The sequence below is a fragment of the Columba livia genome, chromosome 17 (genome assembly GCF_036013475.1).
Source record: "Columba livia isolate bColLiv1 breed racing homer chromosome 17, bColLiv1.pat.W.v2, whole genome shotgun sequence".
Lineage (NCBI taxonomy): Eukaryota > Metazoa > Chordata > Aves > Columbiformes > Columbidae > Columba > Columba livia.
In genome coordinates, this window is record NC_088618.1 from 12,979,551 (window position 1) to 13,000,167 (window position 20,617).

Sequence of the window (20,617 nt, forward strand, 5' to 3'; positions counted from 1 at the left end):
CAGCGCCACCACACTGGGGACTGGCTCTGGGCCAACCCCCCAGCTACAGAGACATACAAATAATAGAACTTTTATTGACTTATTAAAAACTATGTGAAAATACAGCTTGGAAGGAGTTGGGGGGTCACCGTCGCTCCCCCTCAATAGGCCACAGCCCAGGCAGGGGCACAGGGCCACCCCAGAGGTGACACCAGGCTGGGGCTGAACCACAGCATCCCCATTCTCTCCCTGGGAGATTTTCGGGGTGCGGGGGGACCCACAGCTCTGGGGACATTTTCACCCCCCATGAGGCCAGACCAGGGGGGCCCTAGAGCATCACAGCCCCACTCAAAGGGATCACCCATGGGGACACACACAGGGCATGGGGACATGCCCTGCCAGCCCCGGGCTGCCACCCCAGCACCATGGTGGCACATCACTGCTCTCTGGCATGTCCCCCAACCAGCAGGTCCCTGGGGACACCTGCTCCCCTCCCAAGGGGACAGAGGGTGGCAGGTGCTGCCCTTTGGCGTCCCCCACAGGGTGGCATGGCCAGGACAGCTCGCCCTCCCACAGGACACTGTCCCACATCCACTAGGCCACTGGGTTCCTGAAGCCACCATTGCCCATGTCCCCAGCAGACAGGGAGTGACGCTGCACCCGGCTCTGCCCCACACTGCAGGAGCCTCGAAACTGAAAAATAATGAATGGGGGGGTGGGTAGCAGGGGACCCCACCGTGCCACTGTCCTGGGCCACCCGGTGCGGGGACAGCAGCCGCTATCTGCCACTGTCCTGGCGCTGCTGCAGCAGCTGGATGACCTCAGCGATGCCCTCCTCGGGGACCTGCGGGGGACAGAGGGGTCAGCCCTGGGGACACCCCCGGGCGGCGGGTCCCGGGGAGGCGCAGGGGCTCACCAGGGCGTGATCGAAGTTGAAGGTGCTGATGTAATAGGCTGAAATGTCGGCGGCGGCCAGCGGCTCCGCGATCTGCGCCACAATGCCACACTCGTCTGGGGGAAAAGGGATCCCGGGGTAAGCGGTCGCCCCGGTGGCACAGCCCCAGTGGGGGTGGCACAGGGGGGACACGGCCACTGTGGCCACACTCACCGAAGCCGAGGGGCTGCCCCCCGATCCGCACCATGCGCCACAGCTCCCCCGTCGAGCTGGTCAGCAGCAGGTCGCTGGGGAACCTGAGGGGGGGGCTGAGTGTGACCCCAACCTCCCTGAGCCCCCAGCTATGGGATGGACAGACGGACATATAGACAGACAGACAGCACCTACCGCTTCTGGGTTTCGGCATCCATGACAATGGAGATGTAGCCCTCGATGAGGGAGAAGGCGAAGAAGGTGATGGAGTCGAGGTCCTGGCTGGTGGCACCGGGCTCCCGTGGCGGGCTGTGGGGAGGGGGAAAGAGCCACAGGGAGGGGTCACAACCCCCAAAATTGGGAGAAGGGCTTGGTGGTGGCACTGGGTGTCTCAGGGGTTAGCTGGCGGGGGGGGCAGGAGAGGGGGCCAGGAGTGCGTGCTGCTCATGGGGTCTGCAGCTCACATGGGGGGCAGCAGGTGCTGGCCACACGCCAGGTTTTGGGGCATCCCCAAAGTGCTGCTGTGCCTCCAGAGTGGGACACTCTCACCAGAAGGGACCTCACCCCAGGTGACACGGGTGGTCCCAGCCAGGAGCATCCCCACATCCAGCGTGGTTCCCACCAGCCTTTTGCAACCCCCCAACTCCTGTTCTGCACTGGGGGGCTTGTCCCCACGTCACCTCAGGGCTCCCATCTCCCCCAGTGCCACGTGGCCGCAGCCCCCATGCTTGGGAGGGCAAAACCAGTTTGCAAAACACACCCAGAGCTTGAAAAGCCACTGGCAGCAAGCGGGGGGACATGTCACCGTGGTTCAGGTGACATGAGGCAAGAGGCCACCGCCATGTCCCATCCCCTGGACCCACCTATGGGAGTAGAAGAGGACGTCGATGAGCATGGTGGCAATGGCGGGCAGCGTGTCGGGGGCCACGGTCAGGATGCAGAAGCGGGTCTGGGGGCTCTGCACCGGGTGCAGCGTGGGGCTGGCGGCTGCCAGGGGGACAGGCACCCGTCAGGCTTGGGGACAGCACAGGGACAGTCCCGCAGTGCCACCCCGTGGCCACCGCCGCCACCGCCCAGCATCCCTCCGGGCACACGGGTAGCCCAGGGAGTAAGGATGTGGGTACAAGCAGGAGCATCCCGGACAGGACCAGGTGGCCCTGGGGATGGGGTGACCCTGGGGACATGAGACCCGGTGTCACTCACACGGCTTGGGCTTGAGGAAGCCATTGCTGATGTCGTCGCAGGTGACAGGGACACACTCGCCGCTCTCCTCCTTGTAGATGTCGAACTCCCCGGCCAGCGTGTGGATCACCACCGGCAGGTCCCGCTCGCGCACCTGCCCGGGCGCAGGGTCAGGCTGGCACTGCCACCCCCGGGGACAGCAGGGTCCCCACCCACCCCCGCCAGAGCCACCAGGGACCCCGTCCCCATCATCCCCAGCGCTCACCAGGATGAAGTCGGTCTGGTATGTGGAGAGCATCAGCACCGAAACGTGGTGCTCGGCCAGCGGCGCGATGACCGACCTGGCAATCTTGGTGACGCCGGTGGCCTGGGAGCCAGAGGGGGCCCGGCCATTGGAGACAACGCTGAGCACCAGCCATGTCGAATCCGCCACCTGCATGAACTCTGAGGGTGGCAGCTCTGCGAGGGATAAAGGGAAACTGAGGCACAAGGCTACCTGGGGCTCGGCACAGCCGATGCCGTGAGCCCATCCGTGCCACAGGGCTGGCAGCGGCTCGGGCACCGCGTGTCACACTGGCCCTTGGCAGGTGAGCTGGCCCGGCAGAGCCAGGACAGGATCAGTCCCTGGCGTGGGGCTGGAGACACTGGTTTGGGGGCGTTGACCAGCCCCATCCACGCCTGGAACGAGCCAGAGAAGGTTCAGCCCCTCCAAGCGCTGAATTTGGCCACAGGGACAGAGGGGTGGAGGCTCTGACCCCCAGGCCCAGGACACGTCTCTCTTCCCCATGCCAGCACCCTGGGCTGGATGCAGGGGGATGTTGTGGTGCTCTGCACCCCAAAACCGGCACAGCCAGGCCTTGGGACTGCTCAGTCCATCCCCTGCACCCCGGGACCCCCCAGCCCAGCATCCAGCACCAGGGACATGCTGGGGGGGACACGGGAAGGGGCACCGCACTGTCCCAGGGGTGCTGGCACCTGGTGCCACCCTGGCGGGGACAGGCCGAGCCCCAGCTGGTGCGGCCAGTGCTGCCTCCCAAAAAGCTGCTTTTGTTGGCGGGGGCGTGTGCACCGGCTGGTCCCGTCCTGGGGGGGACAGGGGCTGCAGTTGTCCCCCCAACCCACCCACCTGCCCAGAGAGGGGTTGGCACTGCCGGGGTGCCCCAGAATTCATCCCAGCACCCCCTGTCTCTGGCACCCCCTACTCAGCCCCACCCTGGAAGGGACAGGGTGGGGTGGGCACCTGAGGGATCTCCAAACTGCTCCCCACACCCAGCAAAGGCAGCACCTATGGGAGATGGCCCCACGCCAGCACCAGCACCAGCACCCAGCCCTTAGGTGAGCACCCGGCACCCAGCCCAACTGAGAAGGCAAACTCATCACACCCAGTGGGGGGACATTGGCACCAGGGAGGGGTCTGGCACCCCTGGGGGGTGACCCCATGAGGGGATGGGTCCCCATGAGGGGATGGGTCCCCCTCCCAAACCTCGGCTCGGGGCAGGGCCGGATCCGGGCCCTCGGCGGGTGTTTCCAGCGCCTGTTCCTGCGCAGGAAGCGCCAGAACAGCCTCAGCTCCAGCCCAGGGCCAAGTGTTGGGGGGGACACTTGGGGACATGGGACCTGTCCCAGCATTTGCTGCTTAATCGCTTTTCAACACCACCCTGGCTGAGGCCGTGAGGCACAGGGGGGGACCCCACTGTCCCCTGCCACCCACCCTGGGGGTTAATCCCAATCCCCAAGGGAAGAGAAGGGGCAGCTTTCCTGGGGGGCCCCTCTCCTGCCCCACAGCGGGGGGACCCTGGCATCCCCCCAGCCCCGGGGCGGGGGACACGGCACAGCGGGGCTGCCGGCTCGCAGGACCATTGTTCGCCGCTTCCCGCCCTCCCCTCGGGATTGAGGAATATTTGTCCGCAAGCCCTGAAATAAAACAATACGTGGGGAACAGCTCTGGCTCTGCGGGGGGGGCCCAGCCCCACGGCCCCGTCTCTGAGCAAAGGGCCGGGTAGGGAGGTGGGAGCTGGATCCGGCCAGCGAGTGCCACATGGCCGCAGCGCTGACCATTGCTCCTTGGGGCACCGCCAAGGTGATAAACTGCGGCCGGTCTCACGGCCTCAGCAGGAAGGTTTGGGCGTGGGAAGCTGGGACAGGATCCGGCCCCCCCAGCACGACCCGTTGGGCCAGTATCCCCGGCAGTACTAGTGGTCAGGCTGATGCACAGGCATGCGCTGGGTCACTGGTGGTGGGGACATCAAATGACACCTTCTAGGGATGGGGACCAGCCTAGAAGGGCTCAATCCCCCCCAGGACACCCCAAAACCTGGGCCTTGCTGCCCACAGCACCCCCAGGCAGGGTGTACCCCTGCCAGCCCTGGGGGGCACAGAACTGGCCCCACTCTGCCGAAACGCTGGCCGGTCCCGGCCCTCACCGGGCAGGGGGACAAGATAACAGTGGCCAAGGGACCAACGGCAGCAAGTCTGGCAGCAGTACCCGGTGCAGAAAGAGACCGGGGTGCTTCCCACGGGGATCCTGGGGGTACCTGCCCCTGGCCCAGAACAGCTTCAGCTGGTGCCGGGGTCCCACACACGGTCCCCACTGGTTCCACAGCCCAGTCCCATGAGCTGGCGGAGACGTGGCTGCGGCTGGGAAGGGGGTTATTAGGGCAAAGGCGGCCAGGCTGGGAGAGCATCAACTGGGCAAGCTGGTACATCCCCGGCGCAGGCGCTGCAGGCCGGGAGCCCCGGGGATGGGCACGTACCCAGGGAGCCTCGCTACAAGCCGGGACTCGCTCCCCACGGCCCAGGACGGAGCATCGCTGCACTCGGGTGGGCTGAGAACGGGCACAACTTGTGCCTGCGGTGCCAGCCCACCCTGCGAGGGGCTGGGCGGCCGCAGAGGCCACCGCACGGTACCTTTGAAGCCTTCTTCGTCCAGCATGATGGTGTAGTCCTCGGGGGTCTCCGTCAGGCTGAAGAACTTGCACCTGAAGAAGAAACCGGCGCTGTCGACCCCGCCAGAGCTGGGAGGCTGGAGTGGTGCTGGGCACCGGAGGAGGAGGAGAAGGAAGGAGAGGAAGGCCGGTACCTGCAGCGCTGGGGTAAGAAGAGCAGCTTGAGCAGCGGGTGGGTGTAGAGCCAGAGCCCGCGGCGGGCCAGGCTCAGCACCCGCACCCGGTGCTCCAGGATGTGCAGGTCCATGGCGGCCGCACCGGCCCCGCCGCCGCCACCAGCGCTGCCCCGGCCCCGCCCCGCCCGCGGGAGGGAGGGGCGACCGCGGCCCCGCCCTGACCCCCCCGGCCCCGCCCCGGCCCCGCTGTCCCGACGGGACCGACCCGGGCCCGCCCCGGCCCGGAGCACCCGCCCCAACGCCAGTTCCGAGCCCCGGGCTGCGGGACCCGGACCCGACCCGGAGCCCCGGGGTACCCGATCCAGCCCCAATTCCGAGTCCCGGGATGCGGGACCCGGACTCGGTGCGGAGCTCCGGGACACTCAAAACAGCTCCAATTTCGAGCCTTGGGGTGACCGACCCGGACCCGACCCGAAGCCCCGGAGCACCCGCCCCAGCCCGAGTTCCGAGCCCCGAAGTGCCCGACCCTGGCCAGGACCCGCCCAGAAGCCCCGGGCTAGCCAAACCAGCCCAAATTCCGAGTCCCGGACTCCCCCCGCATTCCCGCACTCAGCCCTGCCCAGCTCACCGGCACCAGTCAGGCTGGAACTGGGCGCACTGGGAGTCCGGTTCCCGCCGTACCCACCGCACCCCGGCCGGGCTCCCCCCAGCACCCTCCGTGCTTGGCCCCGGCCTGGGGAGGACAGAGCCCAAAGCAGCCGCGATTTACCAAAACTAGGACAGCGGTTTTGGGGGGCAGAGGGGATCCCCAGCACCAGGTGTGTCCTGCAGCCACCCCCGGGAACAGGGAGGTTTGGAGGGAGGAACGGAGGTTCGGGCAGAATTCCTGCCTGTGGGAAGCACGGGGAGGGGGGGAGGGCCCGGGCACCATTTTGTGTGTGGAAAAAGTCAAGTTCTGGGGTGTCATGGGGTCAGTTAGGAGGCTCCTGGCTCTGTTGGGCCACGGGGGCTGTGGCACTGGGAGAGGGAGCAGGTCTGGGTGCCGGGAAGGGCGCTCACCCCATGTCAGCCCCCAGGAACCCCAGAGAGCCCAGGGCCTGGCAGCCACCACGTCTGTCACGAGCTGGGGCAGGTCTGGGCATCCCCCCATCTACACCCCAAACACGGGCAGCTCCAGGGCTGGGTGATGCAGCAAGGCCGGGCTGGGGCTTGGCCACCCTTGGTGGCTCCCCTGGGGCAGTGAACGAGGTGACAGCAGGAAGACCCTTCCCAGGACCGCCCCCAACACCCGTCCCCCTGCTCACCCAGGGGACACGGGGTCCATGGCAGGGTTCACCCCCAAAGCTGCTGCAGCAGGAGGTGGGAGATGAGGGGGAGCACCCACACCCCCATCCCCTGCCCCGCTTCAACCCGCAGCACCAGAGGGCGACAGGAAGACACGCTGGGAACGGAGGCTGCGCCTTTACACAATCCTGCTTTATTTACCCCTTTGTACAAAACCATTTTCCCCGCTTTATTTTACAAAGCCACCCCTGGCAGGGGGGAGAGAGGGGACCCCACAAGCGGGAAGCACCCGGCCGCTCACCCACCCCACGGGCACCCTGTCTCACCTCCGCCAGGGCCCCAGGGTGGGGGGCAGCGGTGGGGAGAGCCCCAGCAGGGTGAACACCCGCCCCGAGCCGCGGGGAGCCCAGGGATGGGGCGGGAGGGCTTTAACCTCCCGGTCTGGCATCAAATCCCGCTGGCCGTGGCACACTGTGCCCGCAGCTCCCACCCTCGGTCCCCGTCCTGCACGGTTACTGCCACGGAGGAATAATAAATAGGCTCAGTGAGTAGGTAAATTTGGTAACTACATATAGGGCTACAGCTCGATACATCCTCACTAGATAAAGAGGAGGGGGGGAAGGGGTCCCCCCAGCTCCTCACGTACCCCCAGTCCCCCTGCGCCAGGCGCGAGGGCTCAGGAACTGGGTCTGCCCAATGGGCAGGGGGTGGGCAGAAGGGTGGGGGCTCTTGGGGTATCCCAGGGGCAGTGGGTTGAGGGGCTCTGGGACAGAGAGAAGGGCCTGCAGAGCAGCCTGGCCCCCCCAGCCGTGGGTTGGGAGCTCGGGTGGCTCAGCCACCCCTGCCAGGGCTCCCACCGCTCATGGTGCCAGCACCCTGCGGGGTGGGCACCCAGCGCAGAGCGACAGTGGCCTCTTGGGCCACCACCCCTGGCCAAGCTCCCACAGGTGCCCCCGGCTTTGAGCCCACCCCCGCGCACAGGGCCCACGGTGTCCCCATCCCTCGCGCTCAGAGCGCCAGGCACCCCGGGTCCCCGCACAGCCCCCTCGGTGTCCTGGAGCCCGGGTCCACGCACAGCCCAGCTGAGCCTGGGTGCAGACCCAGCGCCGTGCCGGCCCTACAAGTACGTGTCCTCGCTCTCCCGGGAGCTCAGGCTCTCCTTGGACTGGTGGTGGGGGGACACCTGGGGGTGCAGCAGCTCCTTGGCCGCACCAGGTGCCCCGTTACCCTCAGCCCCAGGGCCGTTGGCGGGGCTGGCCAGGCCCTTGTCTCGGCTCTTCTCCTTGCTCTTGCGGGCTTTGGGCACGGGGGCGGGCCCGGGGGGGACAATGATGGAGGGGACAGGCTCCAGCGCCTTGCGGGTGGGGGGCTCAGCCTCGCTGATGGCCTTGGCGCCGTGCAGGCGCGGGGGGGACTTGCACTGCAGCTCCCCGTGTGTCTCCCGCCACTTCTTCAGCTGGATCAGGTGCTCCCGCTCAATCTGACGCTCCGTCACCGGCAGCTCGATGACCTGGGGGGACACACTTGGGCCATCAGTGTCCTCCCCAACAGCATCACCCAGGGCTGGCTCAGCCCCCTGGGATACCCCCCTGCACAGAGGAAACCCCAAATCCAAGCCTTTTGGGAACTGCGCCCCATCTCTGCCCACCCAGGGGCATCCCAGTCCAGCAGCATGGCCAACTGGGCGGCACTGGGCCCCCAGGCCCCCTAGCACCTCACCTCCTGCACCAGGAAGGTCTCCTGCATGATCTTGGGGCTGAGCGCCCGCAGCCGTTCCATGGTCTCGTACTGGCCTTGGCAGGACTTGAGCTTGTCCGAAGAGCCCAGGGTGTGTTTGAGCAGCACCAGGCCCACCCGGAAGATGATCTTCACCCCTGCGAGGGGAGAGGTGAGGCAGCAAGTGCCCGGCGGGACAGGGTGACGCTGTCACTCTGTCCCTCAGGTGCTGTGGGACACCAGATCCCAGTCCCACTGGCAGTCGGGACATGCAAGAGGCGTGGATTTGGGATGCACGTGCCCCTGAACCCCTAGGAAAAGAGCCCAGTCTCTACCCCAGACATACGGCTGCCCCAAACCTGCCCTTCAACGGGCCCCATGTGCCACAGGGGCTGCAGGCAGTCACCCCGAGTGAAAGAGGAGGATGGTGGGGAGCTCCTACCTTCGCAGAAGAACATGTCCCAGACGCGCAGGACAGAGCTCCAGGGCAGCGTGCGGGAGAAGGCGCACATGAACCACTCCGTCATGTAGAGGATGGGATCGATTTTCTGCTTGCTCAGGTGCTTGTAGGCCACAGGTGAGACCTTGTGCAGCAGCGAGAAGAGGATCTGTCCGTCCAGCTGAATGGCCTCCTGCAGGGACAGCAGTGAGAGCCCCCGCGAGCGCCTTAACCCCGGCCCAGCCCCAGGATCAGCCCCCCCAAGGAGCAGCCCCCCCCCAGACCCAGCTATGGGAGCAGAGCTGTGCCCCACGGACCCCAGCAGCAAAGCTACACTGAGCCCCCACCCCTGGGGGTGTTCTGGGGGCTGTGGGAGCACCAGGATCTGCCCAAGCTCTTTCTCCAGAGCTTAGGGCCTGGAGCCATCCCAGGTCCTGCCATTGCCAATGGCACCGCGGGCCCCTCACTCACCAGCTTCTCGCTGTAGTAGCCGGGCAGGTACTTCTCGCAGATCTGCACCAGGCACCAGAACGCTTGCTGCAGGCCAAGGGACAGCGGGTGAGCACCCCGGTGTCCCCAGGGGACGTCCTGCAGCCCCCACCCTGCTCCCAAGGACCAAGAGAGGAGGCAGAGCATACCCAGGGCACCCCCCTGCATCAGCCGAGCTTTGGGGTACACGGGTGCTGTGAGCCAAGCACCCTTCCCACCAGCAGCACCCAAAGAGAGCCCCACCCTCCCACCAGTCCCCGCTCTGCAGCCCCCGGGTCTCCCCGTCCCCCAAGCTGTGTGCTTGTACCTCGGCCGGCATGTGCATGAGCAGGACGGCGGCGATGGGCGCCTGGGCCTGGCAGTAGCCCTCCTCCGGGCGGTACAGCGTGTACGCCTTCAGCACTCGAAACAGGTCCTGCTGCCTGCGGAGGCCCCGGGAGGGAGAGGTGGAGGGAGGGCATGGACACGGCCCCGCAGCCTTCCCCAGGGACCAAACCAGCACCGGGCACCGCATGGTGACCCCGCACCACAGCCCGGCCACCAGGCTTCCCCACGAGCCTGGGTCAGTCCCTCTTCACACAAACCCAGGGATACGGGACACCAGTTGGGGTGTTCAGCCTGGAGAAGAGAAGCTCCAGGGAGACCTATTTATGGCCTTTCCATATTAAAAGGGGCTGATAAGAAAGATGGGGACAGATTTTTGAGCAGGGCCTGTTGTGATAGGACAAGGGACGATGGTTTTAAACTAAAGGAGGGAGATTCAGGCTGGACATGAGGAAGAAACTGTTGCCCCTGAGGGTGGTGAGAGCCTGGCCCAGGTTGGCCAGAGAGGTGGTGGATGAACCATCCCTGGAGACATCCCAGGCCAGGCTGGACGGGGCTCTGAGCAACCTGAGCTGGTGCAGATGTCCCTGCTCATGGCAGGGGGGGCACTGGGGAGCTGGGAAGGGCCCTTCAACACAAACCATCTGTGATTCTATGATAACCCCAGCTCTGCTCTGGGACGCTCTGCCCATGGAGGCCCCATCCTGCATGGATCTGAGCAGCGAGGCTGGGAGACGACCACCTCCTGGGGATACCAGCTCAGGGTGAGCTGTGGCCCGGCAGGACACAGCTGCAAACACAGCAGCACAGACACCCCCTGACACATGGGGAACAGCATTTCCCTAGTGAGACAGAGGCCACAGACGGACATCTCCTCCCTCCAACCTCCTACCACAGCAATTCCCACCCCACCAGTGTCAGAGTTGGTGCCAAGGGCTGCGACCCACACACCCAGCTCCTGGGAAGCTGTCCTGTTCTCAGCCCAGGGCTGGATGCCCTGTGAGCTGGGGGTGGGTGCAAGAACTACAGGGAACACCGCAAGGGACACCGCAGGGGACGAGTGTGGCTCTGTGAGCTGGGTGGCCAGTGCCCACCCCACAGAACTGGTACAGCTCGCTGGCTGCCGAGGACCAGACATGCAGCAGCTCCACTCACCCGTGGCCTCCACGTGAGACGAACATCTCGTGGAAGGGGAACTGCCGATGGAGATCCCGCTCAATCACATCCAGCCACTTCGGGTCCCCCGACAGGAGATCCAGTTCCTGGGGAGAGGAGAAGTGGGGTGAGTAACACCCCACAGTGGCACGGTGCTGGCCCCACTCTGGCATGTGGGGCCACTGTGACCCCAAGGGAGCTGGCGGAGCAGCCACGGGGCTGGTCCTGGCTCTGCCCGGAACACAAGCCCACGCTGGCTGGGACACCAGCACCCTTGGCGACCCCCGCAGGAATAAGCAGCATCTGGGGCCCCAACGGACACCGCAGTCCCGGAGGGAGCAGGAGCCACCCCAGCACCGTCCCCCTTGCTCGGCGCAGGAAGGTCCCCGATGGCACTCACGTCAAACTTGCCGATGTTCTGCTCCAACTTGACCTTGCTCCCAGAGAGGTACTGCCAGGCACGGCCCCGCAGCGAGGGCGGGATCCCCTTCTGGCACCGCAGCCGGATCTGAGGAGAGACACAGCGTCACGGGGAAAATCACTGAACGTGGGGAGCAAAGAGGCCACGGGGCAAGATGGGAGCCAGGCCTGGCAGCACGGTCACAGGCTGGCCCCCTGCTGCCTCCCTGTACGGGGGACACGTCCCTACACCCTGGGGACAGGCTGCCCAGTCACACCTCCCAAGACAGCTCCTGGTGTCACAAACACTGACAGGATGGCATGGGGACCTGCGCTCCCCGCTCACCCCAGCACCGCTCTCGCCACAGCAGCTCGGCTGGATGGAAGTGGTGACCCTCAGGGATCTGTACTGGGACCAGTACTGTTTAACATCTTCATCAATGACATCAGCAGTGGGATCCTGTGCACCCTCAGCAAGTTTGCAGGTGACACCAAGATGCGTCGCGCAGGTGGCACATCTGAGGGACAGGATCCATCCAGAGGGATCTGGGCAAGTTTGAGAAGTGGGGCCATGTGAACCGCCTGAGGTTCAACAAGGCCAAGTGCAAGGTCCTGCACCTGGGTCGGGGAACACCCGGTGTCAGTCCAGGCTGGGGATGGAGGGATGGGGAACAGCCCCCAGGAGAAGGACTTGGGGTGCTGGGGGGTGAGAGATGGACGTGACCTGACCATGTGCACTTCCAGCCCAGAAACCACCCGTGTCCTGGGCTGCGTCTCCAGCATCCAGCTCTAAAGTCAGGACAGACATGGAGCTGCTGGAGAGGGGCCAGAGGAACTCCAGGAATGATCTGAGGCTGGAACAGCTCTGCTGGGGGACAGGTGAGAGAGCTGGGGTGTTCAGCTGGAGAAGAGAAGCTCCAGGGAGACCTTAGTGTGGCCTTTCTGGACTTAAAAGGGGCCAATAAGAAAGATGGGGACAAACTTTTGAGCAGGGTTTGTTGTGATAAGAAAAGGGGTGATAGTTTTAAACTAGAAGATGGGAGATTTGGACTAGACATGAAGAACAAATTGTTTGGGCTGAGGGTGGTGAGAGCCTGGCCCAGGTTGGCCAGAGAGGTGGTGGATGAACCATCCCTGGAGACATCCCAGGCCAGGCTGGACGGGGCTCTGAGCAACCTGAGCTGGTGAAGATGTCCCTGCTCATGGCAGGGGGGGCACTGGGGAGCTGGGAAGGTCCCTCCAACCCAAACCATCTGTGATTCTGTGACAGCAGCTGGAGCTGCACCAGCCTGCAGGAGCTGCCGGTGGTGCCAGGAGCCAGACAAGGTTTTGTGCTTTGCAAGCAGCTCGCAACAAGCCCGGCCCTGCCTCGGAGCTGGAGAAGCAAACACTGGAGCTGAGGTGGGGAGCGGGTGGCTCCCCCCACCCAGCACGGCCCATGGGAAGCACTGGGGATGCAGGGGCGGTTCCCAGCCCCCAGCTCACCCCAGGCACAGGGCAGGCCTGGTCGCAGCACCACACACCGCCCACTCCATGCCCACAGCCGGCCCCTGGCTTCCCTGGCACAGGGCACCGGCCAGGACCAAAGTCCAGGCGAGGCAGCGCTGCCGGTTCCTGCCCCGCAGTGGGAGCCGAGCTGGCTTAACCCGCCACTGCCAGCACCGCAGCGCAGACCAAACCAGAGACACCCAGCTCCTGGAGCGGCAGCAGCATCTCCCCGTGGTCCTTGGCAAGATGGGGACACATGAGATCGCTGCTTTTATGGCCTCCAGCCCTCACGTTCCTGCTCTGATGGCACACGCCAATTGTTGGAGACATGCCAGGGCTCTGCATCCATGGCCAAGAGCTCCCAAAGCCATCCCGGTCCCTCCCACCTGCTCAACACTCCTGTTCCCTGTTTCCTGGTGTAACTCGGGAGCAGGCTGTTTGGTTTCCAAGCAGCCTGGCCCAGCGTGGTGGCAATGCTATATCCCCGGGAGGGTTTGCTGCTCCCCACTGCAGCCAGGCTTGTTTACCCCGCAGGTCCCGAGGGGCCTTTGTGCTCGCAGGAAACACAGCGGGCGATACCCGGGGCTGCGGGCAGCTCTGTGCTGCTGTGGGCTCTGGGTTCGAGCTGGCTGCCCTTCCTGCTGGCTCTGCTGCCAGGAAGGAAACCACCTCATAGAATCACAGAATCATTTTGGTTGGAAAAGCCCCTCAAGATCATCGAGTCCAACCATAACCCACCCCTGGCACTGCCCCATGTCCCTGAGAACCTCATGTCCGTCTGTCCAGCCCTCCAGGGCTGGTGACTCCAGCACTGCCCTGGGCAGCCTGTTCCAATGCCCCACAGCCCTTTGGGGAAGAAATTGTTCCCCACATCCAACCTCAACCTCCCCTGGCGCAACTTGAGGCCGTTTCCTCAGCTCCTGGCGCTTGTTCCTGGGGAGCAGAGCCCGACCCCCCTGGCTCCAAGCTCCTTTCAGGCAGTTCAGAGATCAGAAGGTCTCCCCTCAGCTCCTGTTCTCCAGCTGAACCCCCCAGGTCCCTCAGCCGCTCCATCACACTTGTGCTCCAGCCCCTCACCAGCTCCGTTCCCTTCTCTCAACTCACTCCAGCACCTCAAGGTCTTTCTTGGTGTGAGGGGCCCAGAACTGCCCCGAGGTTTCGAGGTTTGGCCTCCCCAGGTCCCAGCACAGGGACGGTCACTGCCCTGGGCCTGCTGGCCACACCAGTGCTGGTATAACCCAGGATGCTGGTGGCCTCTTGCCCACCTGGGCACACACTGGCTCATGTTCAGCCGCTGTCACCAACACCCCCAGGTCCTTTTCCACCAGGCACTTTCCAGCCGCTCTGCCTCAGCCTGCAGGGTTCATGGGGTCCAAGGGCAGGACCCAGCACTTGCCCTTGCTGAACCTCAGACAACCTCTCTGGGTTTTGGCTTGGCAGCCCCTCCAGCTGCCCAGAGCTGAGCATCTCATCCCCTTGGCTCCGTACCAGGTCCTGCCATCACTCTGTGCTGGGGGTACCCAGCCCCCAGGGTCCCCCTGTACCCTTCCTGAGGGATGCTGAAAGCAAAGAGCAGCTGGAGCGCTGCCTGCCCCAGAGAGCGATAGGAGCTGCCCACACGTCTGTCTGTCCTCCACTGGTCTGTCTGGAAAGGGCAAGGACCGGCACACGGTGCTGGCACAGCACATGGTGCTGGGATCCGGGCCAGGCGGGCGAGGGAGGGAGCGTTTTGGGATCCCGGAGCGGTGCCGGTGTGAGGGAGCCCGGCAGGAGCTGGCCCAAGAGATCCTCAGGCCATGAGCCAACCCGGGCAAGGCAGCCAGGAAAGCACCAGGGTTTTCAGCGGCACGGGGAGCTCCCCCAGAGCAGCAGCACTGGCACTGCGCTGCACGGCCCCAGACCAAAGCAGCTGGGCTCCTGCCGGAGCTGAGATGGTCACCAGCACCCTGCCCGCAGCAGCCCCAGGGCTCTGGACACCGAGCAGCTCTCCAGAGCAGAGCCCAGAGGCTCTGGGCATGGATTGTTGCTGCAGGACGGATTATACAGCACACCAGCCCCTGGGAGCTCAGCCCAGGCACGAGGGAGCTCCTGTGCCAGGCGTGCGGCTGCCAGAGCTCCCACCCGAGCCCGGGGCCACACTGTGGCACAACGGCAGAACAAAGCGCCCGCCTGCCGTGTCCCCAAAATGTCTTCCAGATCCTTTGTGAGCGGCCAAGAACCAGAGGAGGGATCCCTGTGTCGGTCACCAGGCAGCGAGCAGGGATGGCACCCTGGGAGCATGGCACACGGAGCGGTGCCAGGAGGCTCTGCCAGCCCAGGGGCAGGAGGAGGAGGGAGAGCAGGAGGAAGGAGCCCTCTGGCCACCCTCAGGCACTGCTGGGCTGCGCCAGCAGCCTCGTTGCTTCCAGACACACAGCAGCAGCCCGGGACTTGCTGCATCCCGTCCCTGCCCCGTTCGTGGGCTCGGGAGCTCCGGGAGAGCCAACAGACCAAACCACAGAGCCACCCAGCACACGCCACCATGAGTCCCCTGGGGACCCTACTGGCAGAGCAGTGTCACATGCATCAGGCTCAAACATTTCCTACCCAGAGCTTTTTTTGGTCTCCGAGATGCTCAGATCAGAAGTTTCCATGACCGAACAATTCCCCTGGCTGCTGCAGGCAGCCAGAGAACCCTCGGAAGGCTCCAGCCCGGCGGGAGCAGACAGGAGCAGGACGGGCTGGCTCAGGGACCGCAGGCACAGCCCCCCGGCTCCAGCTTCCCTCCCACCGTGAGGAGCATCACGGGGAGGGAACAGCCCATTCGAGCCAACAGCATCATCCAAAGGCAACATGTCTGTCTGCGGGGACTTGGTGACACGCAGGCTGCCCCAAAGCCTCAGAGGACACCGCTGCACCCAGCTGTCCCCGCTGCCACCTCCTCTCGCCCACGCGGCTGTCCCTGGGCAGCCCCAGGGGATACAGCTATCGTTTGCTCACCTTCTTGTGTTTTTTGGCCATCCACTTGTCCCAGTTGTTGAGCATATCCAGCCATTTGGACTCGCGCTGACGCAGCACCTCCAAGGGCACCTCCTCCAGCCTGGGGACAGGGGAGAGGCTGGTCAGCATGGTGACAACCACAGCACAGCCCCCTGTCCCCTCCAGCACCCTGGCAGCCCTCCCCCAGGTGCCAAGCCCGGCTGGGACACGCTCCAGAGCGCCGGCGTTTTGGCAGCTGCTTGGTGCTGCTGGAAGCGCTTACCACCTGTGAAATCCCCACACCAGCGTAGCCCCAGCTCAAACCCTCCTGGGAGCAACCTGCAGTGTCCCCACCACGTGCCCGAGCACCCTGGGGAGCTGTGCCCGGGGACGGGTGCGCCAGGAGGGCGATAGAGCGGGGAGCACAGGCGGAGCTGAGCGAGGCCCGATCCCCCGCAGGCACTGGCTGCAGACAGAGAAATCCGTGGCCATGAGCATCATGTCATCTGCACGGCCCCGGTTGTGCTCGTGCCCCAAAACCCTGGCGCTGCTCCAAGCCCGGCAATGAGCCCGGCAGAGGGTCCCCCCGGAGGGAGGGGAGTGTTTTCCAGCAACAAATGCAATTTAACCCTGCCGAGGCAGGCAGGGATGCTGCCGTGATGCTGAAGACGAAGCTGTGGCCTCCAGCCCCCCGGACACCCTCTGCCTTTGATTGGGGGAGCTGGGGTGACGGCAGCTTGGTCAGACCCCGGGCACAGACACCCCGGGGGGAGCAGAAGCTCCTTCACGCTGTCAGTAGAGCAGGGCTGTTTCAAGAGGACTCGATACCTCCACAGGCTCAGCTCTGCACTGCCACGCCACCGTGCTAATCCCAGGAGCGGCCTTGAGGCACAAGGACAGCGGTCTGGACAACAAGCATCCCCCAGACGGGCGCAGAGCCCCTGGCCCCGCTGCAGGACACACAGCCCCTGCCTCCCCCAGACCCCTCCGTGGCAGAAGCCGGAAAACCAGCAGCACAGCGAGCCCAGGGCCGCGTCCAGCTGGCAGCGCTGCCCGCTCCTGCCCAGCCCTTCCCGCAGCGTCCCACCCGCCGCAGAGGGTCAGCCGGGGCCAAGCGCGATTGTTTTGGCTGGCAAATCCTCTCCAAAGGGATCCGCTTTGCTCAGGGCGGCCACCCCACCTCCCCAGCACGGGATGGGAATGGCCGCAGCTCCGCGGCCGCAGCACAGCCCGGCACGGGGACGGAGGGAGCGCTGGCCCCGCGCCGGGGCTGCCGGAGCAGCCGGGGCTCTCCAAGGCGTGGGAAGCTGGGGAGCGCGGGACGCTGGACACAGGAGCTGGCAGCGGGCCTGCTGGAGCCCGGCCAGCCCAGACTGGAAGCTGTTACCAGATGATGGCTGCTTGGCAGCGGGCATGGCACAAGGACTGGAGGCATTTCAGATGGCCGAGGGGGGAGGATGGGGCTGAGGGCACCCCAGGCCGGGGGCAGCGAGGTGCCTGATGCGGGGAAGGTGCTGCCCCACATCTGCGATGCTGGTGACAGCCCCACAGCTCAGCCCTGCCCGGTGCCCCTGGACCCTCCAGAGATGCTGGGACACCCGCTTGCCCTCCCTGTGCCTCCTCAAAACCCCTCCAGCAGAGGGACCCCAATCTGGCAGCCATAGAGCGAGGCCACGTGCTCCCATTTATCCGTCCTGGGGGAGTCGTGGGGTGGATAAAAGCCCCGAAGGAGGGCAGGACAGGGCCCCAGTGCACCTGCAGGACATGGGAGAAAGACTCAGTCCCCAGGGACCACACCCGTCACACCCCCACCTGCCCCCTCACCAGGAGCTCTGTCTGCAGGAGCTGCCACCCACTGAATTCTGGGGACAGGGACACCCACCCTGGGCACTCAGGGACTGCTATAGAGCGAGCAGCTAGGACACCCAAAGTATCCCCAGAACAGTGAGTGGCTGGGACAGGGTGCAGCACCTTGGGCAGGAGAGATCACCCTGTTCCTGTGGTGCTGAGCTGTGGTCTTGGTGTGCAGGGTCGGGGTTTATCACCCAGAGCGACGCTCCTTGCCCAGCCCCAGCAACCAAACCGCTGGCGCCTCCTCCCCTGGAGACCAGCCGAGTAATGCCTGCAGGTGAACACCATGCACCTCGCAGATGGGGAAACTGAGGCAGGGGACCAACTGACAGCAGAGCGCGCAGGCGGGCGAACCGCAGGGGAGGTAACGTCCCAGGCGGAGAGGAGCGGGGCTGCCACGCGTCACCCCGGGTGTCGCTGCGAAACCACGGCCAAGAAGGCAAACACCAAACACGCTGCCGAACCAGCTCTCCGGGAGCGCATTCCTGGGTGCCGGCACCGCCCCGGGGCGCAGCGCTGGTTCGGGCTGCCCGGCTTCCTCCCAGCGCTTCCTCCCGGGGCGAGGCCGCTGTCACCCCCTGTCCACAGCGCCTTGGCCAGCGGCGCCCCAAGCCGGTTCCCTGGCAGTTTGCCCAAAGACAGCCCGGCCTCCCCCGTTTGACAGCGGCCAAAAATCCGCCGGAATCCAGCGCTTGGAGGAGAAGAGGCCGGGAGGTGCCCAGACACAGCCCTGGGTGCCGCCAGCGGCCCCGGCCGTCGCTCCCGAGGCGGATGCTGCGCCCCAGATGTTCCCCCATCGGAGACGGGGGCGGCTGGAGCAGCTTTCGGGGCTCTCGATGCCATCCCGGCTGCCGCGGCCCCCGCGATGCCCCTGAGGAGCAGCCCGGGCACCGCGGAGCTCCCGCCCCGGGGGTCTGAACGCCCCGCGGCAGCGCTGCCCGGCGAGGACGCTGGGGACGCGCCGGCAGCACCGGGGCGGGGAGGCCGGGGAGGCCGCGCTGGCTCCCCTGCGGAGCCGAACCGGCCGCGCTGGCGCCCACCCGCACCCCCAACCCGCCCCGGGAGCGGCCGCTCCTGCGGGTACCGGCCCAACGGGCCCAGCGCCAAGGCCGGGGGCGGAGAACAACCCCCCCGGGGCGGGAAGAGCCGCTACCGGCCCGGCCCAGCGGCCGAGGCGCCGCGGCCCGGCCCTGAGGGGGCTGCCGGGCCGGTGGCGGCTCCAGCTCGGCCCAGGGCGGCTCCAAGGAGCGCTCAGCGCCCCGAGACGCGCGCCCCGCGGCCGCATCCCCGGCCCCACTCACGGCCCCTCGGCGCTGCGGCTGCCCACGATGAAGCCGAACTTGTCGACGCGCCGCTCCTCGGGGCCGCCGCCGTTAACCTCCGAGTCGGAGCCGAGGGAGCTGAGCTCGTCACCGCCCGGCTCGGCCAGGCTCTCGCGGGTCCCGGCCAGGCTGTGGTGGCCGCCGGGCGAGCCGGGCCCGCCGCCCCCGCGGCTCTTGGCCATGGCGGCGGCTCAGCGGCGGCGCGGCCGCTCCTCCATGCCGCGGCCACGGCGGCGGCCACGCCCCCCGCCCGCCGGGCCGCGCCCCCGCGCAGCGCCGCTATTGGGTGGGAGAGGCGCTTCCGCCAATCAGCCGCATGGAGACCGACGGAGACGGCCCGCCCCGAGAGGAGATTGGCCAAGTGCCTGGGAGGGAGCTGTCTGTCAGCGCTTGTGCCCGCCCCCACGGGTGCCAGCTAGCGGGGAGGGGCTGCAGGGGGCGAGGGGCGGGGCTGGACTGGGACCAGTCTGAGCCCGCAGCGGGCACCGGGGCTGCGCTGGGACCCTGCGGGGGCTGCGCTCTGTGCTCACTGGGACAACGCTGGGGATGCACTGGGCGCACACTGGGATGGGGCGCTAGGAGGATCAATTTCCCATGGGGATGCCCATGCTGCACTCAGGAGACAGACTGAAGCCACAGACGTTACTCCCTGTCTAAGCACATCACACCTCAAATCTGCCCCAGCCCGTGGGTCCTGCACATGGACCTGCCCTCGGATCAGCACAGCTCCAGGCAGCACCCTAGGCTGGGGCAGAGCAGATGAAAAGCACCCGACGGAAAAGGACCCGAGGGTGTTGGTGACAGCGGCTGAACATGAGCCAGAGTGTGCCCAGGTGGCCAAGGGGCCACCAGCATCCTGGCTGGTACCAACACTGGTGTGGCCAGCAGGCCCAGGGCAGTGACCGTCCCTGTGCTGGGACCTGGGGAGGCCAAACCTCGAAACCCCGGGGAAGTTCTGGGCCCCTCACACCAAGAAAGAGCTTGAGGTGCTGGAGTGAGTTGAGAGAAGGGAACAGAGCTGGTGAGGGGCTGGAGCACAAGTGATGGAGCGGCTGAGGGACCTGGGGGTTCAGCTGGAGAACAGGAGCTGAGGGGAGACCTTCTGATCTCTGAACTGCCTGAAAGGAGCTTGGAGCCAGGGGGGTCGGGCTCTGCTCCCCAGGAACAAGCACCAGGAACAGAGGAAACGGCCTCAAGTTGCACCAGGGGAGGTTGAGGTTGGATGTGGGAACAATTTCTTCCCCAAAGGGCTGTGGGGCATTGGAACAGGCTGCCCAGGGCAGTGCTGGAGTCACCATCCCTGGAGGGTTGGACAGACGGACATGAGGTTCTCAGGACATGGGGCAGTGCCGGGGGTAGGGGAACGGTTGGACTCAATCTTGAGGGTGTCTCCAAACAAAATGATTGTGTGATTCAATTCTATGATTGTATCCCTGTAGCTGGCACTGTGCCCAATGGTTCCTCATCATCTCCAGCACAGACAGGTGAAACCAGCCCAGATCTTCTCAAAATAAAGCACAAAGGAGGTGTAAGTGACTGGGTGACAGCGCTGGCTCCAGGTGCGGTCGGGACCTGCCTGGTGAGGCTGCCAGGAGCAGGTTCTGCAGGGAGCGAGGCCCCGAGCTCCATCCCACCTCCTGGCACTGAGCTGAGCACTTGATTTTCTCCCTTGAAAAGCAAAGAATCTGAGTTTTATTAGAGGCAAGACCCCTCTCTAAGTGGGTAAATTGCCAAAGGACCAAAGCTCGTTAACATCACTAACAACTCAACCTACTTCCAGATTTCTCCTGCATCCCCAGCCCTGCGGGTCCTCCCTACACAAGGGGAAGGCTCCGGTAACGGTTGTTTTGTACGAGACAGACGCACACACCGTCTGTTACAAC

The 20,617-nt window shown here is 65.6% G+C and overlaps 2 protein-coding genes across 4 annotated transcripts; both read right to left on the minus strand.

Moving 5' to 3' along the window:
• Positions 1–54: 54 nt before the first annotated feature.
• CASTOR1 (cytosolic arginine sensor for mTORC1 subunit 1) lies at positions 55–5,503 on the minus strand. 3 transcript variants are annotated; one of them, XM_065033973.1, is made up of 9 exons: positions 5,328–5,503; positions 5,156–5,226; positions 2,514–2,707; positions 2,270–2,402; positions 1,930–2,053; positions 1,262–1,375; positions 1,088–1,170; positions 900–990; positions 55–823 (listed from the first exon to the last, which is right to left on the minus strand). In XM_065033973.1, the coding sequence occupies exons 1-9, from the start codon at positions 5,438–5,440 to the stop codon at positions 574–576; spliced, it is 1,173 nt and encodes a 390-aa protein (XP_064890045.1). In that variant the 5' UTR covers positions 5,441–5,503; the 3' UTR covers positions 55–573. The 3 variants fall into 3 exon arrangements, with proteins under 3 accessions (XP_064890045.1, XP_005502974.3, XP_064890044.1); XM_005502917.4 differs by having other exon boundaries at positions 896–990; XM_065033972.1 differs by having other exon boundaries at positions 896–990; positions 2,270–2,707.
• Positions 5,504–6,764: 1,261 nt separating this feature from the next.
• On the minus strand, positions 6,765–18,988 carry TBC1D10A (TBC1 domain family member 10A). Its single transcript, XM_065033970.1, has 9 exons — positions 18,714–18,988; positions 15,583–15,682; positions 11,117–11,224; positions 10,717–10,823; positions 9,545–9,659; positions 9,220–9,285; positions 8,752–8,941; positions 8,313–8,467; positions 6,765–8,103 (listed from the first exon to the last, which is right to left on the minus strand). The coding sequence occupies exons 1-9, from the start codon at positions 18,914–18,916 to the stop codon at positions 7,711–7,713; spliced, it is 1,437 nt and encodes a 478-aa protein (XP_064890042.1). The 5' UTR covers positions 18,917–18,988; the 3' UTR covers positions 6,765–7,710.
• Positions 18,989–20,617: the final 1,629 nt, after the last annotated feature.

What these genes read in the sequence shown, in the direction of transcription:
- TBC1D10A (XM_065033970.1), bottom strand. Translation starts at nt 18,916, where the DNA reads ATGGCCAAGAGCCGCGGGGGCGGCGGGCCCGGCTCGCCCGGCGGCCAC. An exon ending in GCTACTACAGCGAGAAGCTG is followed by an intron (nt 8,942 to 9,219) that starts GTGAGTGAGGGG and finishes CTGTCCCTGCAG; the next exon opens with GAGGCCATTCAGCTGGACGG. An exon ending in AGACCTTCCTGGTGCAGGAG is followed by an intron (nt 8,104 to 8,312) that starts GTGAGGTGCTAG and finishes GTGTCCCCCCAG; the next exon opens with GTCATCGAGCTGCCGGTGAC.
- CASTOR1 (XM_065033973.1), bottom strand. Translation starts at nt 5,440, where the DNA reads ATGGACCTGCACATCCTGGAGCACCGGGTGCGGGTGCTGAGCCTGGCC. An exon ending in TTCTTACCCCAGCGCTGCAG is followed by an intron (nt 5,227 to 5,327) that starts GTACCGGCCTTC and finishes TTTCTTCTTCAG; the next exon opens with GTGCAAGTTCTTCAGCCTGA. An exon ending in GATGCCGAAACCCAGAAGCG is followed by an intron (nt 1,171 to 1,261) that starts GTAGGTGCTGTC and finishes CCCCCCCCTCAG; the next exon opens with GTTCCCCAGCGACCTGCTGC.